Source organism: Erythranthe guttata, chromosome 12, assembly GCF_056151865.1.
Source record: "Erythranthe guttata isolate IM_541 chromosome 12, IM_541, whole genome shotgun sequence".
Classification (NCBI taxonomy): Eukaryota; Viridiplantae; Streptophyta; class Magnoliopsida; order Lamiales; family Phrymaceae; genus Erythranthe; species Erythranthe guttata.
Window position 1 is genome coordinate 19,547,601 of NC_142544.1, and position 19,329 is coordinate 19,566,929.

The window sequence follows — 19,329 nt, forward strand, 5'->3', positions numbered from 1 at the left end:
TTTGTTTCCATTGGTTATAAAATGAAAGGATACTAAGAGATTTGTCAAAAAGTAAAAACATTCACCTATATTCAGAGCAATTAAAGTTATGGACCTAGCCGAATAAGTTTCGCCCCAATATAATAAGTTCTCGGGCCTTAAGAGCGTTGGCTAAATTTATAAGCTGTTAAAAAGAATTTATATGATAATTAATAGTTTATAAGCTATTTTAAAATTTAAAGTGTTTGATATTTTTTCAGAAAAAAAAAATACTTATTTAAATAAAAAAAATGCTGGAGAGTCTTTAAGATTTTTTTTAAAGTATATTTACCACACCTTTTTTATTTAACATCTTATAACAAATAAAAATAGCATATAGGTTCATTATACAACTATTTTTAAAAATAGTTCTAAAAATGAGACATAACAACTTATGATCTTATTAAACGTAAGAGTAAATCAACTGTTTAAAATGAATTTAGTCAAATATGCTCTTAACATTTCATATATTACGAAGTAAATTATTGTATTTTAAATTTTTAAATATATCATATATTAATATGTTCGGTGACATGAAATATTATAAATAGGAAACTTTCATACTTGTACCATTATTAATAATGTATCATATGCTAGGTTGTCTAGATCAATATTACAAACTTAATTAAAATATTTGTATCATCATCAAGACACACCACTATCTTACCATGTGATTGTGGAGTCGGTGTTGCAAAATATTTTCCACTTGAATCTAATTCTCCAAATTCCCATTTGAATTATTGAATCATCGATATTTAATTCCAAGATAAACCAATAACTGAGTTGTACCCCCATTTTTTTTCTTGATATTCACATTTGTTCCCCTTTAATAAACATCGATAAATAGACATTAACAGAAAATAAAATTCATTAAAAAAAGTGACATTTTTTTATGGAAATAAAATGTCAATTTTACCCCCATCCGATTTATCCTAGAGAAAACGGCTTGTCTCGATTTTTGTCCCTAAATCTCAGTTTGGAATTAGGGCTTCTCGATTCGCCATTTTTACGCCGTCGAAAGTAATCTGTTTAACACAGCAAACTAGGGTTTTGCCTGGTTCCACTCTTTGTATCTAATTATATCGGAGAATTACTAAGCAATTAGCAGAGGGATGAATAACAATCTGACGCCGGAGGCGGCGGCTCAGCTGCAAGAGGGAATTAGTTTGCTGCTTTCTCGGTGGGCTGCGTTTCAAATGGCCGTCCAGAACGAGTGGGGCGGCCGTGACTCTGGCCAGAAACCCCAGCAACTCGCCGACAATATTTTTCATCTCCTCACTCAATCCAAAGGTATATATATCTTTTTTTCTAGGTTAGTTTTATAGCTGCAATTTCACATGACATGAAATTAAGCGCTTGTAGCTTTCGCACTACTACCACCTTTGATTTTTTTTGGCATTAGGGCATTGTGATTGGCAGTGTTGCGTGTCTCTCTTGGATGGAGAGTGATGCAAACTTTATTTAATTTTATTTCACCCTGTTTAATTATCAAAATGGAGATGAATTGTGTTCTTTTGTGATGACCGTTGAGTGTTTTGAGTGTTGAGGAAAGTGAATGGATGATTAATTGGTTGCTTTTGGTGTTCAGATCGAGTATATATTGATGATGTGGAGCTTATGCTCGACGAATTCATGGATACTCTCAATACTGTGATCGAAGATGGAAGCATTGAGGAGGTATGGCCTCTTGATTTATTCAACTCCAAATTTTCAGCATCTTTTCATTTTATATGCTTTTGCTTACTACAAAGCTACCTTAATATGCAGAAACCTTGAATTCGTTCAATTAACCACGTCTAAATTTTTTATGGGTCTCATTGTCTGAATGTCTCGACTGACTAGATTCAACAATTTCCACGTAAATACGACTTTTTTTATAACGAGTCAACACCTGGACAGGGCTAGCTAGTTTGATCTGGACCTATGTGATTCTCTTTGGTTTGCCGTAGACTTTGTTTTAGTTTATTTCGAGATCCTGTTTTGTAGACATATAATGTTTCTATATTCCCCGTATACATACACCTTATACTGCAAAGTAGATGAACCGTTTCTTCTCATGAACGAGTATTACTAATACTACTTGGAGTGATATCATTAAAATAATTGTAAGTACAGATTATAATCGAATCTTATAGAAACTGAGGGCTATAGACATTAAAAGAATATGGTTCGCAGAGTAGTTGAAGAGCCCCCGTTGCACTTACACTGTCTCTTGGTTTAAAGATGAAAAGCTAATCTGAACTTACTAATCACAATGACCTTCTACTATTTTATTGTAATACTTATTTGTTTTCATATTTTTTCTTCAATTCAGGTAGCAGAAAAACTGATGGTAATGCATGAAGAATGTTCAGAAGGTAATTTTGACTCAATAAAGAAGTTGCGGGAAACGAGTATTCCTAATGTTTCTTATGTCAGACAGGTAACATCAATCTTTAGTAAACCTTTTTTTCTAGTTGAAGTATTTGAGTCTTGTGTGCTTTTAGCCAGTTCTGCATTATTCATTTTCTCCAGCGCCGGTTGATCAGTTTTACTTAAGATATACTATAAGTTTTATTTATTAGGTAACAATTAACAAATTGCAATTAGACAGGCTTGCAAAACCCAACTGTCCCAAACAATCAAAACCACCAATTTGTTCGATTGTCATTACCATGAACAACTATAATAAGGATTCTATATATTTTTCTTGTATTAACTGTTACTGAATACTTTTCTCCGTTTTCGTTCCTATTATTGTGAGCAGGGAAGCAATGACAGTGAAGACAGTGAAGACAATAATGAAGATGATACATTAAGTAAAGATAACTCGTCGGAAATGGAAATTGATGCTCCAAAAAGTCAATCAAGTCCCAGTCAAAAGGACTCGTTGCCCGATCAGACGAGCCAGAGAGAAACACCTCCTCAAGTTGTAGATGGATGGACTGTAGTTCCGTCCAGGCGTAGTAAAGGTAAAAAGAAATGAAGTGTTTTTAATTGTATAAGAGAGAACAAAAATTGGAAGTGGTTGCAATTTTGTCTTTGTTTTGCTGTATGTAGAGAAGTCTTCTTCACTATCATTATAATTAAACCCAGGAATTTTCATTTTTAGCTTCTGCTTGTGGTTTTATTAGTTCTTCGACATATTACAGACTCCCTGTAATAATATCTTGAATTTCAGGATTCTTGTTTCTACTCATTGTCTGTCTGTCTTTTGCTATGATTTTTTATTGTTTTTGCTCAAAATATCTTCAAATGCTGTCCTTGTTTTAATATATGTTTATTGCAATTTCATATTATATGTTGAGCAAAACAAATAGTTATTATAGTTACAGAAATAATATTTGAATTGCGCCTTGATCTCAGACAAATTTGAAAATTTGTTAACGAGTATTAAGGGTGGAAATTGGAACGAAATTTTCAATTTCTGCCGATTCTGATAAAAAAAATCTGATTTTGGAACAATAATTTTCAGTCTGAATTATGAAATTCCGACTTCCGATTTTCGATATGATTTAAGTTTCGAAAATAATTCCGAAATTTCCCAACTTTTTTTCCGAATATAGCACTATAAATACCAATATCATTATATATTTTATATATTTCCGAACTCCGCCGATTCTGATCCTATTTTTGCGATTTCGGAATAAGTTTTTTCATTCCAATTTCCGAATTTTTTCGATTTTTTGGAACAGAATTGGAACTAGTTTTTCACTTCTGGTAAATATCATTTTTTTGCGAAAGTCTAACTCCGATTCGATCCATTCGATTTACACCTTCTAATCGGTATTCACAGCTAAACCCAGACCAATTTATAATGTTTAGAATAAGCTTTATTTAAAGTATTTAAAGTATTTATAGTTTGATCCATTAGTGGCTAAGCCAATTGAGCCCAAGTATGCGGCCCAATTCCCAAGGATTGTTTTTTAAATCATTTTCATCTCGTGCTTTATTTAATAATATTAATATAATCTAATATAATATTATAATGTGACATGCGTTTGAATGGAAGGTTTGGTTGGATTTCCATCACCTTAATAAAGATCCGATTATTTAAAAGTTTATCCAAGTAAATGCCAGCTCACACACATTTGGAAAAACAAAAAATAAGAAGAGACGTGGAATTACCACGTGGCCGTCTCTTATTGGACCGTAACGGGAAATAGAGAAAATCATCGTAGCGCAGAAAAAGACACACCTCCTAAACCCACACGTGTTGTAAAAGCAGGAAAATTAGTTGAAATACCACGCACTGAAAGCGACCGTTGTTTTGATTATTTCACAAAAACCTCGTATTCATTTTTCTCACTCTCACACACTGACACACAGATACACACACTGACACACATATTCACACACTGACACACAGATACACACACTGACACACTGTAATAAACACGTTTCTTTTTCGCCTCTGAAAATTCCTTCTAGGTTTCTCCGATGGCTCCAAGGGGTAGAAAGAAACTGATCAAATCGTGAGTGTTTTATTAATTTTTTTTTTTATTTAAATAAAATAAAATCAATTGAACTCGGATTCGATCGGTGGCTGCATGCTTTATTTATTTTTCCATTTTTATGGTTAATTTTCCATTTGTAAGTTGTAACTGAAATGAAGGTTTGAAGGTTAACAAATTCGTGTATGATTGTATCTGTGTAAGAACGAAATTAAATGAATGTGTGATTTTTACTACTAATTCTGGCGTTTATTTAATTATGCAAGCTAATTAAAATTTATTTCTTTACCAATTTGATTTCTGTGATTTCATGTTTCCACCAGCATTCAACTCTATTCAGATTTTTTGTTTTCGATTTATTAAAAAAAAATCATAGCTGAGTGATTTTGATCAGATTGATTTGAAGAACCAGATTGAATAAAGAATTAAAATGAAGCATAAGGTGGTGCATGAAGAGAAATGAGGAGAATGATTGAAAGAAAGAAAAATGATTTTTTTAATAAATTCAAAAAACCGTTATCGCGCGGGTTTTTAATCTCAACCGACGGATCGTTTTGGTCGATGCTAATTAGATTCTAACGGTTTGTGTCGTTCATTTATTAAGCTGACAACTTTTTTTGTCGGATCCGAATGTAACACCCTTTTACGGTTCAAAACGGCGTCGTCTATACTTATTCGAACGGTGTCGTTTTTTGCGAAGAATCTATATGATCCCATTTGTCAAATATTAAACTTGATGTGTTTTGTTTCTCTTTTGGATCATTTTAACCATTGATTTAATTGAAATTGTTTCATAAAACGACGTCGTTTCGTCGTAAATTTGCTATCCTTATTTGTCATCCATATCTAACCGATTATATATTGATTATCTATGAAACTAATTAATCACATGTTTTATTCATCTATTGGATCATGTAAATGATTAACTAATTATAACATTTCATGATTGAAAACAATGTCATGCATCCTTCTTATTTGATCGTCGTCGTTTCATCATAATTTTTTCATCTTTTTTGTGAAACCGTGTCGCTTTCCTTGCGCATTTTATGCGCTATAATAGAGGGATTTTTTCAGTGTGTGTATCTGTGTGTCAGTGTGTGTGAGAGTGAGGAAAATGAATACGAGGTTTTTGTGAAATAAGCGAAACAACGGTCGCTTTCAGTGCGTGGTATTTCAACCGATCGAATTTCCTGCTTTTACAACACGTGTGGGTTTAGGAGGTGTGTCTTTTTCTGCGCTACGATGATTTTAAAGTACGTACTTTTGTCGCTTAAAAAGTGATTTATTGTGTCGATTAAAGATAGATGACATTAGTTGATCGAGTTTGCAATTTTCTCCCGTGTTTTCGATATTTGAATTTCCATACTTTATGCTCATTAAATTCATCCTTATTTCAATTTTTTTCTCGTTCTTGATTGCAGGTCGACTACAACATCAACAAGCGCGACTCAACGAGCTCCAAGCAGGGCCCACGAGCAAGAACCTCATCTACCGAGCGAGGTTCTAGAAGAAATCTTCAACCGTCTGTCGTTGAAGGACAACATCCGAGCTTCCGTCGTCTGCAAGAGCTGGCAATCTCCAGCAATCTCCGTTCGAAAGGCAAACACCCCACCATGGCTAATGTCGTACCCGAAATCCGGAGACTTGTTCGAGTTCTACAACCCTACGGAACGCAAGAACTACTACCTCGACTTACCCGAAATGCGAGGCACGAGGATCTGCTACGTGAAGGACAGCTGGCTCCTCCTCTACAAGCCAAGAACTCTTCGACTATTCTTCTTCTGCCCCTACACTCTCGAAAAGATCAAAATGCCGAAACTTCAACTATCCGATCACATAGTGGCGTTTTCCGCACCTCCGACGAATCCTGATTGTACCCTTTGCATGGTTAGGCATGTCGAGCGTGAGGCTGTTGCTATTAGCACGTGTCGAATGGGAGAAAACCAGTGGACCACACTCACCTACGAATGCGACCCTCCGTTTCATAGCTCGATGTGGAACAAGCTTGTTTTCTGCGACGGCATTTTCTACTGCATGAGCCTGACAGGCTTGCTAGGGTTTTACGATCCGATAGAGAGGACTTGGAATATTTCTACGGTGCCGCCACCTCATTGCACCGATTGCCTCCACCTCGAGAATCGGTGGAGGAGCAAGTTCATGGCGGAGTACGAGGGGGATATATACGTTACATGCACATGCGCTTTGGCGGAGCCGTTTGTGTATAAGTTGGACTGGGTGAAAGGGGTTTGGGATGAGTTGGTTTCTTTGGATGGGAGGACTATCTTCGCGAACTATGTGTCTTCGTGTGTGAGGAGTGAACTTGTCGGGAAATTGGTGGGGTCCGTTTATTTTCCGAAGGTTCTGTTTTATGGGAAGCGGTGCATTACGTATAGGCCCGAGGGTGACAGGTACTCCCCGAAAGACGATGTTTACGATTGGACGGAGATGGAGGGTTTTCGGTCTGCGTGGATTGAAGCACCGAAGAATGTCGATAAGTTTCTTGAAGGTGCCGGATGCAAAGGTAAGCTAAGAAAGAGTACTCTTCATTAATAATGATTTTAATTTGGGAAGTCATATTTAATTTAATCAATTAATGAACTTCTTTGTTATATATTTTGTGTTGGTGTTGTTTCTAATTTTGCATCTTGTTGTTTTACGTTCTGACTTTTGCATGCACTAATGTTGAACTATTGTGACACTATTGGGGATGTGCATTTTTTTCTCTCTCTCTTTTTTTTTTTTTGGTTTTTGTTCCATTCAATTAGTCTTGTTGTTGTTGCTGCTGATATTAATTATGTGCATGTTTTTGCTAATTAATTTGGTAGTATTAGTTTTTATGGACGTACGTAGTATAAGATGCATTGTGATTTAGTTAAAAATTTGGTAATATTTTTATTTTTTTTATTTTATTATTCCGAGCAGGGAAGAAGAAACGACAGTGATCGAAGACGACGACGAAGATGAAACATTACGAGAAGATAAGTCGTCGGAAACGGAAGTTGATGCTGCCACAATGCCAATCAGGGAGGCGTAGTAAGGGTTGAAAAAACTCAAGTCTTTTTAATTATATATATATATATATATATATATATATATATATATATATATATATATATATATATATATATATGGGAGAGATAAACATTTAAAGTGGTTTTTTTTTTCTTATGCCGTAAAATAATGTTATACAAACAAATTAAATAGGTATTATAGTTAAAAAATAATAACAATAATTGAAAATGTGTATTCAGTATTCATAGCTCAACCCAGACCAATATATATATATATAATGTTTATTTGTAGTTTAATGGTGGATTTCCATCATCCTTAATAAGATTCGATTATTTTAAAGATTATCCAATTAATAACTGCCAGCTTATAATAAACATATGGAAAAGTAAATAATAAAAATAGACGTGGAATTATCACGTGGGCGTCATACAGCGTGGTTTGTTTGATGCTATACCGTACTCGGTGAAATACATCGAGTGATTATTAACCGTTGATTTGCACACAATCAGATGTAGCATCTCAAAAACCATAAATCGTTCATTCTTTTTGTGAAATCATAGCTCTTTCCTTGTGCATTTTCGGCGCTAAATTAGAGGGAGGTTTTCGTAATTATGTCTCTTAAATAGTGATTTGCTTATTTCGTTTGTCGGTTAATGAAAGATGAATTCGATTTGAGTTTGCAATTTTCATCTATGTTGCACAATTTGGATTACCATAGTTTTATACATTCTATTCTTTATTTCTTCTTTCTATATTGTGATTTTTTTTCTTTATTCTAATTTACAATCTGATCTTAATTCCTAAAAAATTCCAAATTCCAATATCAGTTTTTATTCTTAAATGATAAATACAGACAACTTATAGTAAACACATGCATGATATTTTTTATTTCACTCTATCCATTTATTATCTATTTAACTTTAGCATTCTAAATATAAACCCTACAATTTCACTCTTATACTTAAATTTATAACATTTTGTGTCGTTGAAATTCGAAATTTAAATTAGTTATTATCGTTACAGAAATAATACTTGAATTGCGCCTTGATCTCAGAGAAATTTGAAAATGTGTTAATGAGTATTACGGGTGGAAATTGGAACGAAATTTTCGATTTCCGCAGATTCCGATAAAAAAAATCTGATTTTGGAACAATAATTTTCAATATGAATTATGAAATTCCGGCTTCTAATTTCTGATCCGATTTAAGTCCTGAAAATAATTCCGAATATAACACTTTAAATACGTATATTACTATGTATTTGATATTTCAGGTGAGCAAATACTGGAAATTTCCGAACCCCGTCCATTTGGATCCGAAATTTTGCGATTTTGGAATAAGTTTTTTTGTTCCAATTTCCGAATTTTCAGTTTTCGATCTTTTCGGAATGGAATTGGAACTAGTTTTTCATTTCCAAAAAAATTGATACTTTCCCGAAAATACTAATTACAATCCAATCCATCCAACTTACACCCTTAAATAGTATTCATAACTCAACCCAGACCAATTTATAATGTGTATTTACTTAAGTATTTATAGTCTGATTCATTAGTGGCTAAGCCAATTGAGCCCAAGTATGCGGCCCAGCTCCCAAGGATTATTTTTTTAATTATTTGCATCTCGTGCTTTATTTTATAATATTATTTTAATCTATATAATATTATAAGAGTTAATTGCAAAAACCACCCTTGTGAAATCTCTAATTGTCAAATAACCCCCTGTCAAAAAAAATTCACTCATATCCCCTGTGTAACATGTTTTGAAGCACACTGTACCCATTGTCATTTTAATCTTTGACCAAGCGTAAAAAGACGAGAATGTCCCCGGGCTTTATTGCAATTAGTAAATCATATTATTGTTTATAAATTTTTTAATAGTTTTTCACTTTTAAACAAAAAAATCAAAATATAATAATAATAATAATAATAATAATAATAATAATAATAATAATAATAATAATAATAATAATAATAATAATAATAATAATAATAATAATAATAATAATAATAATAATAATAATAATAATAATAATAATAATAATAATAATAATAATAATAATAATAATAATAATAATAATAATAATAATAATAATAATAATAATAATAATAATAATAATAATAATAATAATAATAATAATAATAATAATAATAATAATAATAATAATAATAATAATAATAATAATAATAATAATAATAATAATAATAATAATAATAATAATAATAATAATAATAATAATAATAATAATAATAATAATAATAATAATAATAATAATAATAATAGCTCGACAAAAAATGCCTTCCGACGCCGATGACCTCAATTTCTTTCATATACAAATGGACAGAAGACATTGAACTCAAATTATGACTCGAATATACAGAAAACAACCCAACAAGATTAATCATACGAGCTGTCAAAATTGACAGCTTCAACTCCCTTATTCCTCCGTTCAAAAGTCTATAGGACTCGATCATATGAAACGAGATTCAACATATATATAATTGTCATATTCCAGAAAATCTATGATATTTGAGAAGAAACGTTTTTAAAATTCGAGTTCCAAAGCTCCCAAATTGTGTTCCGAAAATCAGAGTAACAACAAGTTTTATTTTTGAAAAACTTTGAAGCTATTGTAGTGTTAAAATCAGTTTCAACAAGGGTTCTAAAATTGGGGAAAATCAAAATTGGGGATGTTTGGTTATGTTTCTAATGGGATTTTCTAGTTTTCAAAATTTCTGATGGAAAAAGTAGATTATTGGTTTTTGTGTAGAAAATGAGAATATGTTTGGATGAAAAGATGTTTTTAGTTTTATATAGGTTTAGAAATGAGAATATGTTTGGTTGTGTTGTGTTTTCTTTACGAAAGTACGTGCAATAATAATAATAATAATAATAATAATAATAATAATAATAATAATAATAATAATAATAATAATAATTATAATAATAATTATTATTATTATTATTATTATTATTATTATTATTATTATTATTATTATTATTATTATTATTATTATTATTATTATTATTATTATTATTATTATTATTAATATCAATATTATTATTATTGTTGAGATGGGAGAAAAAATGGAGGAGAGAGAAATAGGTTAGTAGGTATTATTATAGGTTTGAAAAGTGGGAAAAGTATGAATAGTGTATTTCTATTGGAAATTGTTTTAGAAAAAGTACGAATTTCCAAGTGAAAAGTCTCAAACAAACATAATCCCGGTTTTATGTATAGTATAAAACTGGAAATTCACTTTGGAAATAGAAACAAACATGCCCAATAATTCTAACAATTTTCATCCTATTCTACAATTTTCACGCAGAAACAAAATCGAAATTCGAAGTCAAAATACCTCAAATCGGACTATGAAATTAACAGTAGGCAATCGTCATCAAATCAAACGGGTCGGAATTCCCACCGAACTAAAGCATGTACAGCGGACCTTCTGATGCTAAACCCCCGCTCGATGAAACATCACCGGAAAGGTCGTCAACTCACCATCTTCTCTTCAATGATTGAATATGAGCTTCTTCTTACTTCTTGATTTCTTTCTATGATTTGGTAGGTGATATTTTTGTTTGTGATTTCTTGCTGAGAACTTGATGCGAAATGGTGAATAAATTTAGGCAGAAGGGTTTTTAAAGAATGGTTAGATCAGATGAAGGTTAAGGGAGAAGATGACTCATCGATTCTATTACGTGTCTTCTTCTTAAAATTTTAACTAATCTTATAATTATCCTCTTAAAAGTCAGATCCTTGTTACTTAAGTCTAAATATATAGAATCATTATCTGCCTTAACTATTCCTTAATACTATATCAGCCCTTGTAAATTACTTTATTTATTCTTATTCCCCAACTTTATATATCAATAACATCTAAGTCACAAAAATTTTACTAAATTATTTCTATTAATTAAACTTCAATAATATATATATATATATATATATATATATATATATATATATATATATATATATATATATATATATATATATATATATATATATATATATATATAATCACATTATGTATTATCTAACACACATACACATAATAGAATTTAAGGGGTGCTACAATTTCCGTCTGCCTCCGCCGCTCCCGTCTTCTTCCGCTGAGAGGAGCTGCTTCAGTTAGGGGTGTAAACGAGCCGAGCTCGAGCCGAGCTCGCCTCTTTTGGCTGGCTCGAGCTCGAGCTCGAGTTTATTTTGTCGAGCTCGAGCTCGAGCTCGTGTCAGTTGTGTCAAGCTCGAGCTCGAGCCCATTGTCTTTTTTTTTTTTTTTTTTTTTTTTTAATATTTTTTTAATTATTATTTTATTATTAAAAATTATTTAAAAAAATAAAAACTAAATTGTAATTATATATATTTTTAATATTTGTATTTATTTCTATAATATTTTACATTATTATACATTATTTAAATAAAAATAACATATAAAAAATAAAAAAAATAATAAAAAAATAATAATAAATCCGGCTCGCGAGCTCATGAACAACTGAAAACCGGCTCGAGCTCGGCTCATCAGAAGGCTCGAGCTCGCGAGCTCGAGCTCGAGCTCGAAAATCTCGAGTTCGAGTTCGAGCTTTTTACGAGACGGCTCTTCGAGCTCACGAGTCGGCTCGGCTCGTTTACACCCCTAGCTTCAGTAGCAAAGGCGCTCCCACCAACGGCCAAATATATGAAGAAGAAGCCGAAACCCTCGTCTTCTGGGCCAAGCCTCTCGCCGGAATTCAACCTTCACAGGCGGCGAAGTAAAAGGGGAGTCTCCCAAGCTCCCAAAACCAAGAAAAAAAACCCCACAAATGTAGCCCAGAAAATTCATATTAGACTAACAAATCTGAACAAAATGGTCCATGATTCCTCTTGTAGAGAAATCAACTTGTGTGAAAGAAAAAAATAAAATCATCAAAATCATGCTGGCGGAGATGGAATTAGGGGTGTGCACGGGTCGGTTCGGTTCGGTTTTAGCCAAAACCGAACCGAACCGAATATATCGGTTTTTGTAAAATTAAAAACCGTGTATGTCGATTTTTTATCGGTTCGGTTTCTTTCGGTTTCGGTTTTTTTTCGGTTCGGTTTCGGTTATTTTTCGGTTCAAGTGTCAATATATATTCAAGTTGTACAAACAACAGAATACAATTACAATTACTTTCACAACTTACTAATGCAATGAAAATATAAAATCTTTAATTTCATAGGACTTAACGTAATTTAGATGATGTGTTATGCTTCATTTTTTTTTCCTACTTTCATCTACCACATTATTAAAACCATGAACTCAAGTAAATTTTTACTTACTAAATAAATAAAATACAATGTCTCAATTTATAAACAAATGCTTAGAATGAGACAAGTAATTGAAAGATAGAAAATAAATATTAGGGTAAAATAATACATATATTATATAAAATGAAGTCATTTTATAGTTTCGGTTCGGTTCGGTTTTTCGGTTCGGTTATTTACCTTCCCACCATACCGAACCGAATAATTCGGTATTTCAAAAATAAAAAACCGTACATGCGGTTTGCTATTCGGTACGGTTTAAAACGGCTCGGTTTTTCGGTTCGGTTTTTCGTTTTTTCGGTTTTTTTGCTCACCCCTAGATGGAATCATCATAGATCGTGAGTTGCCGATTGAATTTCATTTTACGTTTGTGGGTGGTGGTGGTGTGACGGCGGAACAGAAGTGGTGGCGTTTGATTTGTAAGAAATCAAACTTCCCCTCTTCTGCTGCCCTGAGGAACGCGAAGAAGGTGAGAGCTGGGCAATTTTTTTATTTTTTATTTTTAATTTGGGGGTGTTTCTGACATTTCACATGCAAAAAGGGAGAAAAATTCGCATTAGCCGCGCGTGAGGGACACGATTTGCTCGGAGGGGTCATGCCTCAACTTTTGTTACTCAGAGAGGCATATGTGAATTTTCTTTGGGGTAAGTATAGATAAATCCCCAAATACAAACTTAAAGCGCGAATCAGTCCCTACAGACGTTTTATAGGCGGATCAGTCCCTACTGCAGAGTTTCACATGCAGTTCAGTCCCTATGTTTTTATTATTATATTATTTTTTTCTCTCTCTGTCTCTCTCTTCATTTAATTTTTCTCTCTCTTCCTTTTTTCTTTCTTTTCTCTTTCCTCTTTCCTCTTTCCTCTCTTTCTCTTTCTCTTTTCTCTTTTCTTTCCTTGCCCCGTTCTAATTCAAAACTCAATTTTCAGCTATTTTTCTTTAAACAACAAATGAAAAGGCGCAAGAAAAAACTCGTGAAGAAAACAAAATGAAAAGACGAAAGAGACCCATTCTCGAAGAATTGTGAAGGGGAAGAAACACGATTTGATTTTCTTTTTCTAGTCACATATTTAAAAGATGTTTGATAGTTGATATAGGTTCTGAGAAAGACGCTTCTCGTATTATTTTTTGAAACATTTTGTGTTTTATGTGACTGCAGTAGTATATGTCGTATTAAATAATAGTATTGCTAGTGTGGTTGGATGGTGTTGAAATAAGAGATGAAAAGTACTAGTATTGCTAGTCATGTAGTAGAATAAATACGTCAACATAGTAGGCTTACGTCTAGAATCAAGTATATTTGGTTCAGTGGTGAAGTACGTGTTGTCTAAGTGAGTATCATGTCGGCATTTTGAGGCATTTTGAACTCTAAACGCAACACCATTGTTCATCAATCTTAAAATAGTCATTTAAAATATATTTTATGTCTCTCCCACACTCACTAATCACTAAATTTATTATGAAATTGGTACAATTCAATTCATTATAATTATGGTACAATTTATTCTACATAGAAATGAATGCATTACACCAGTGATGCTCGTGTTGTCCATTCATTGAGTACGCTTCTTTCAATGAAAAAGTAGATGTTCTCCATTTATATGGTACGCTTGCTTTATATATATTATTTTGGAACCAATGCAACAATATAAACTCATTTTCTGAGGCATTCCTTCATTTTATGACTAATTACATGTAATGAGATAACGTGGGAATCCATCAACATCAATTATGGTAACATTTGAGAAAAATACTAGTTCTACATACAAGTCTTGTACTATATGTGAATATCATGTAGGAAATCAAACACATTTGTGGACTCCGAACGTAACATCAATGTTCACCATACTTAAAATACTCATCTAAAACATAATTTATGCATCTCCCATACTAATTCATCATTAAAGTGTCAAGGAAATTGGTTCAACTCAATTTATCACAAAATATAGTATGTTTTTGTTCCACAAATTATAAGTACAATGTATAAACTGGTAAAGTTAGAGTTATTCATGCATATAGTATTGTGAGTTTATTCATAAAGTATATGTTGTCCATTCATATTGTACTGTTATATTCTTTATATTATTGTGGGGCCAATGCATCCATATAATATCATTTTAAGACTATTAACATGAAATGAGATGATGTAGGAGTTGATCAACATAGATTATGGGAACATTTGAGGGCAATTTTAGCTCTACGCATGAGCCTATGCACTTATATGAGTATCATGTAATAAATCCAACATATTTATGGTATCTTGTATACTTATATGAGTATCATGTATGAAATTCAACATATTTATGGCATTTTGTACGCCAAACGCAACAATAATGCTCACCAACCTTAACATACACATCTAAAACATAATTTATGCATCTCCTATACTAATTGATCATTAAAGTGTCATGGATATCGGTATAACTCAATTCATCACAAACTATAGTCCGATGTGTGAAACACGTAAGTACAGTGAATACGCATGTGAAGTACATGTCTAGAATTGACATGTATCTTCAAATAAACTAGAAAATATGTGTTGTTCATTAGTATGGTACGCTTATATTATTTATATTAATTTGTGGCCAAGTCAACCATATAAACTCAACTCATAACACAATATAGTACCATGACTTCAAGAGGTAAGTACAATTCATCAAAATATATGGTACAATATTTTCAATATAAAGTACGAGTAGAGCTGACCAATAATATTGTTAGCTATATAAAAGGACATATTCCTGCAACTACATACACATAATTACAATTATATCAAATATAACCCACTATAAAGTTCCACTACTAGTACTTCCAATACTCTCTTTCAACACCATCCAAATGCACTAGGAATACCACTATTGCATATGGCATAAACTACAACATCACCAAGAGTAATACAATAAACCTTTTTCCCATTTCCTACATCAAAGTCATCAAACATCATACATCAAATTCTTGCTAGGACTAAAAATTCTTTGGGAACATGCTAATATCGCCAAAGAATAATACCCAAGAGAAGAGTGTTCAAAATCGACAATAAATAAATGATCTTTACAAACTCGAACAACAAAATAACAGATGTTGGAACCGAGTTAATGATTAGGGGAAACAAGTCAAATCTTATTTATTCTCCTTCACCATTCTTCGAAAATGGGTCTCTTTCCTCTTTTCTTTTTGTTTTTTTCTTCTTCTACTACCCTGGTTCTTCCTTTTCTTTGTTCTTGTTGCTTCATTTGTATTGATTTAGGAGTTTGTTTTCTTGCGCATTTTCGTGTTCATTTTTGTTTGTTGTTTGAAGAAAAATAACATAAATTGAATTGGAACGGGCAAGAAAAGGAGAGAGAGAAGAGACATAGAAAAAGAGGAAAGAGGAAAGAGAGAAGAAAGAGAAAAGTAAGAGAGAGAAAATGAAAAAGTATGTAATTTCAGATTAAAGTAAATGGTATTTTAGAATTTTCACTTGCCTCTAGGGACTAAACTGCATGTGAAACTTTGCATTAGGGACTGATACGTCTATGAAACGTCTGTAGGGACTGATCCGTACTTTAAGTTTGTGTTTGGGGATTTATATGTACTTACCCCATTTTCTTTTGATAGGGTATTTGACAATTAGAGTTTTTATTCTTAAATGATAAATACAGACAACTTATAGGAAACACATGCCTTGATTTTTTTTTTTAATTATTTGCATCTCGTGCTTTATTTAATAATATTACTCTAATCTATATAATATATTATGATGTGACATGCGTTTTGTATGGAAGGTACTTTACCTTTGGTTGGATTTCCATTACCCTTAATAAAGATTCGATTATTGAAAAGTTTATCCAAGTAAATGCCAGCTCATACACATTTGGAAAAACAAAAATTAACAATAGACGTGGAATTACCACGTGGCCGTCTATTATTGGACCGTAACGGGAAAGAGAGAAAATCATCGTAGCGCAGAAAAAGACACACCTCCTAAACCCACACATGTTGTAAAAGCAGGAAATTTGGTTGAAATACCGCGCACTGAAAGCGACCGTTGTTTTGCTTATTATTTCACAAAAACCTCGTACTCATTTTTCTCACTCTCACACACTGACACACTGAGTCACTCTAATAAACGCGTTTTTTTCTCCTCTGAAAATTCCTTCTAGGTTTCTCCGAATTAACAATGGCTCCAAGGGGAAGAAAGAAACTGATCAAATCGTGAGTGTTTTATTATTATTTTTATTTAAAAAAAAATTAAAATCAATTGAACTCGGATTCGATCGGTGGCTGCATGCTTCATTTATTTTTCCATTTTTATGGTTAATTTTCCATTTGTAACTGATTACTGAAATGAAGGTTTGCAGGGTTAACAAATTCGTGTATGATTGATTATATCTGTGTAAGAACGAATTGAAATTCATGTGTGATTTTTACTACTAATTCTGGCGTTTATTTAATTATGCAAGCTAATCAAAATTTATTTCTTTACCAATTTGATTTCTGTGATTTCATGTTTCCACCAGCATTCATGTCTATTCAGAGTTTTTGTTTTCGATTTATAAACAATAAAAAAAAAAAAAAAAATTAAATTCAAAGCTGAGTGATTTTGATCAGATTTGAAGAACAAGATTGAATAAAGAATGAAAATGAAGCATAAGGTGGTGCAGGGAGATAAAAATGAGGAGAATGATTGAAAGAAAGAAAAATGATTTTTTAATAAATTCAAAAAACCGTTATCGCGCGGGTTTTTAATCTCAACCGACGGACCGTTTAGTTCGTTACTAATTAGATTCTAACGGTTTGTGTCGTTCATTTATTAAGCTAATGACTTTTTTTGTCGGATCCGAATGTAACACCATTTTACGGTTCAAAACGGTGACGTCTATACTTATTCGAACGGTGTCGTTTTTTGCTAAGAATCTATATGATCCCATTTGTCAATTATTAAACCATTGATTTAATTGAAATTGTTTCATAAAACGACGTCGTTTCATCGTAAATTTGCTATCCTTATTTGTCATCCATATCTAACCGATTATATATTGATTATCTATGAAACTAACTAATCACATGTTTTATTCATCTATTGGATCATGTAAATGATTAATTAATTATAACATTTCATGATTGAAAACGATGTCATGCATCCTTCTTATTTGATCGTCGTCGTTTCATCATAAATTTTTCATCTTTTTTGTGAAACCGTGTCGCTTTCCTTGCGCATTTTATGCGCTATAATAGAGGGATTTTTTCAGTGTGTGTATCTGTGTGTCAGTGTGTGTGTGAGAGTGAGGAAAATGAATACGAGGTTTTTGTGAAATAAGCGAAACAACGGTCGCTTTAAGTGCGTGGTATTTCAACCGAATTTCCTGCTTTTACAACACGTGTGGGTTTAGGAGGTGTGTCTTTTTCTGCGCTACTATGATTTTAATGTACGTACTTTTGTCGCTTAAAAAGTGATTTATTGTGTCGGTTAAAGATAGATGCCATTAGTCGATCGAGTTTGCAATTTTCTCCCGTGTTTTCGATATTTGGATTTCCATACTTATGTTCATTATATTCATCCTTATTTCAATTTTTTCTCGTTCTTGATCGCAGGTCGACTACAACATCAACAAGCGTGACTCAACGAGCTCCAAGCAGGGCCCACGAGCAAGAACCTCGTCTACCGAGCGAGGTTCTAGAAGAAATCTTCAACCGTCTGTCGTTGAAGGACAACATCCGAGCTTCCGTTGTCTGCAAGAGCTGGCAATCTCCAGCAATCTCCGTTCGAAAGGCAAACACTCCACCATGGCTAATGTCGTACCCGAAATCCGGAGACTTGTTCGAGTTCGGAGAAAAAGACACACCTCTCTTATTTCTCACTCACACACACTGACACACAGATACACACACTGACACACTGTAATAAACACGTTTTTTTTCGCCTCTGAAAATTCCTTCTAGGTTTCTCCGAATTAACAATGGCTCCAAGGGGAAGAAAGAAACTGATCAAATCGTGAGTGTTTTATTATTTTTTTTATTTAAAAAAAATAAAATCAATTGAACTTGGATTCATGCTTTATTTATTTTTCCATTTTTATGGTTAATTTTACATTTGTAACTGAATTGAAGGTTTGCAGGGTTAACAAATTCGGGTATGATTATATCTGTGTATAATTTTCCATTTGATGGTTAATTTTCCATTTGTTACGAGGAATTATCACGTGGGCATCATACATCGTGGTTTGTTTGATGCTACACTCGGTGAAATACACAGAATGATTATTAACCGTTGATCTGCACACAACCAGGTGTAGCATCTCAAAGACCATAAATCGTTCATTCTTTTTGTGAAATCGTAGCTCTTTCCTTGCGCATTTTCGGCGCTAAAATAGAGGGAGGTTTTCGTAATTATGTCTCTTAAATAGTGATTTGCTTATTTCGTTTGTCGGTTAAAGAAGGATGACATTGATTGAGTTTGCAATTTTCATCGATGTTGCACAATTTGTGATACATTCTATTCTTAATTTCTTCTTTATTACATTTTTTTCTTGCTCGAGAAAAATCTTAAATGATCTCATTGAGCTTGTAATTTTTTTATTCATTCCAATTTATAATCTGATC

At 32.6% G+C, this 19,329-nt stretch overlaps 2 protein-coding genes and 1 long non-coding RNA gene across 4 annotated transcripts; all 3 read left to right on the forward strand.

Moving 5' to 3' along the window:
- The first annotated feature begins 803 nt into the window (after positions 1–803).
- Positions 804–3,196, forward strand: LOC105956562 (uncharacterized). Its single transcript, XM_012980414.2, has 4 exons — positions 804–1,308; positions 1,607–1,695; positions 2,333–2,440; positions 2,765–3,196. Exons 1-4 carry the CDS (start codon positions 1,131–1,133, stop codon positions 2,981–2,983), a joined length of 594 nt encoding a protein of 197 aa, XP_012835868.1. The 5' UTR covers positions 804–1,130; the 3' UTR covers positions 2,984–3,196.
- Positions 3,197–4,341: 1,145 nt separating this feature from the next.
- LOC105963628 (F-box/kelch-repeat protein At1g57790) lies at positions 4,342–7,497 on the forward strand. 2 transcript variants are annotated; one of them, XM_088826494.1, is made up of 3 exons: positions 4,342–4,472; positions 5,873–6,972; positions 7,374–7,497. In XM_088826494.1, exons 1-3 carry the CDS (start codon positions 4,438–4,440, stop codon positions 7,391–7,393), a joined length of 1,155 nt encoding a protein of 384 aa, XP_088682620.1. In that variant the 5' UTR covers positions 4,342–4,437; the 3' UTR covers positions 7,394–7,497. The 2 variants fall into 2 exon arrangements, with proteins under 2 accessions (XP_088682620.1, XP_088682621.1); XM_088826495.1 differs by lacking the exon at positions 4,342–4,472 and adding an exon at positions 5,045–5,704.
- A 9,321-nt stretch (positions 7,498–16,818) lies between these two features.
- LOC148766691 (uncharacterized) lies at positions 16,819–18,868 on the forward strand. The gene is made up of 2 exons (XR_016034825.1): positions 16,819–16,941; positions 18,322–18,868. It is a non-coding gene; the product is annotated as an uncharacterized LOC148766691 (long non-coding RNA).
- The last annotated feature ends 461 nt before the right edge of the window (positions 18,869–19,329 follow it).

What these genes read in the sequence shown, in the direction of transcription:
- LOC105956562 (XM_012980414.2), top strand. Translation starts at nt 1,131, where the DNA reads ATGAATAACAATCTGACGCCGGAGGCGGCGGCTCAGCTGCAAGAGGGA. An exon ending in TCTCCTCACTCAATCCAAAG is followed by an intron (nt 1,309 to 1,606) that starts GTATATATATCT and finishes TTTGGTGTTCAG; the next exon opens with ATCGAGTATATATTGATGAT. An exon ending in AAGATGGAAGCATTGAGGAG is followed by an intron (nt 1,696 to 2,332) that starts GTATGGCCTCTT and finishes TCTTCAATTCAG; the next exon opens with GTAGCAGAAAAACTGATGGT.
- LOC105963628 (XM_088826494.1), top strand. Translation starts at nt 4,438, where the DNA reads ATGGCTCCAAGGGGTAGAAAGAAACTGATCAAATC. An exon ending in AGAAAGAAACTGATCAAATC is followed by an intron (nt 4,473 to 5,872) that starts GTGAGTGTTTTA and finishes TCTTGATTGCAG; the next exon opens with GTCGACTACAACATCAACAA. An exon ending in TGAAGGTGCCGGATGCAAAG is followed by an intron (nt 6,973 to 7,373) that starts GTAAGCTAAGAA and finishes TATTCCGAGCAG; the next exon opens with GGAAGAAGAAACGACAGTGA.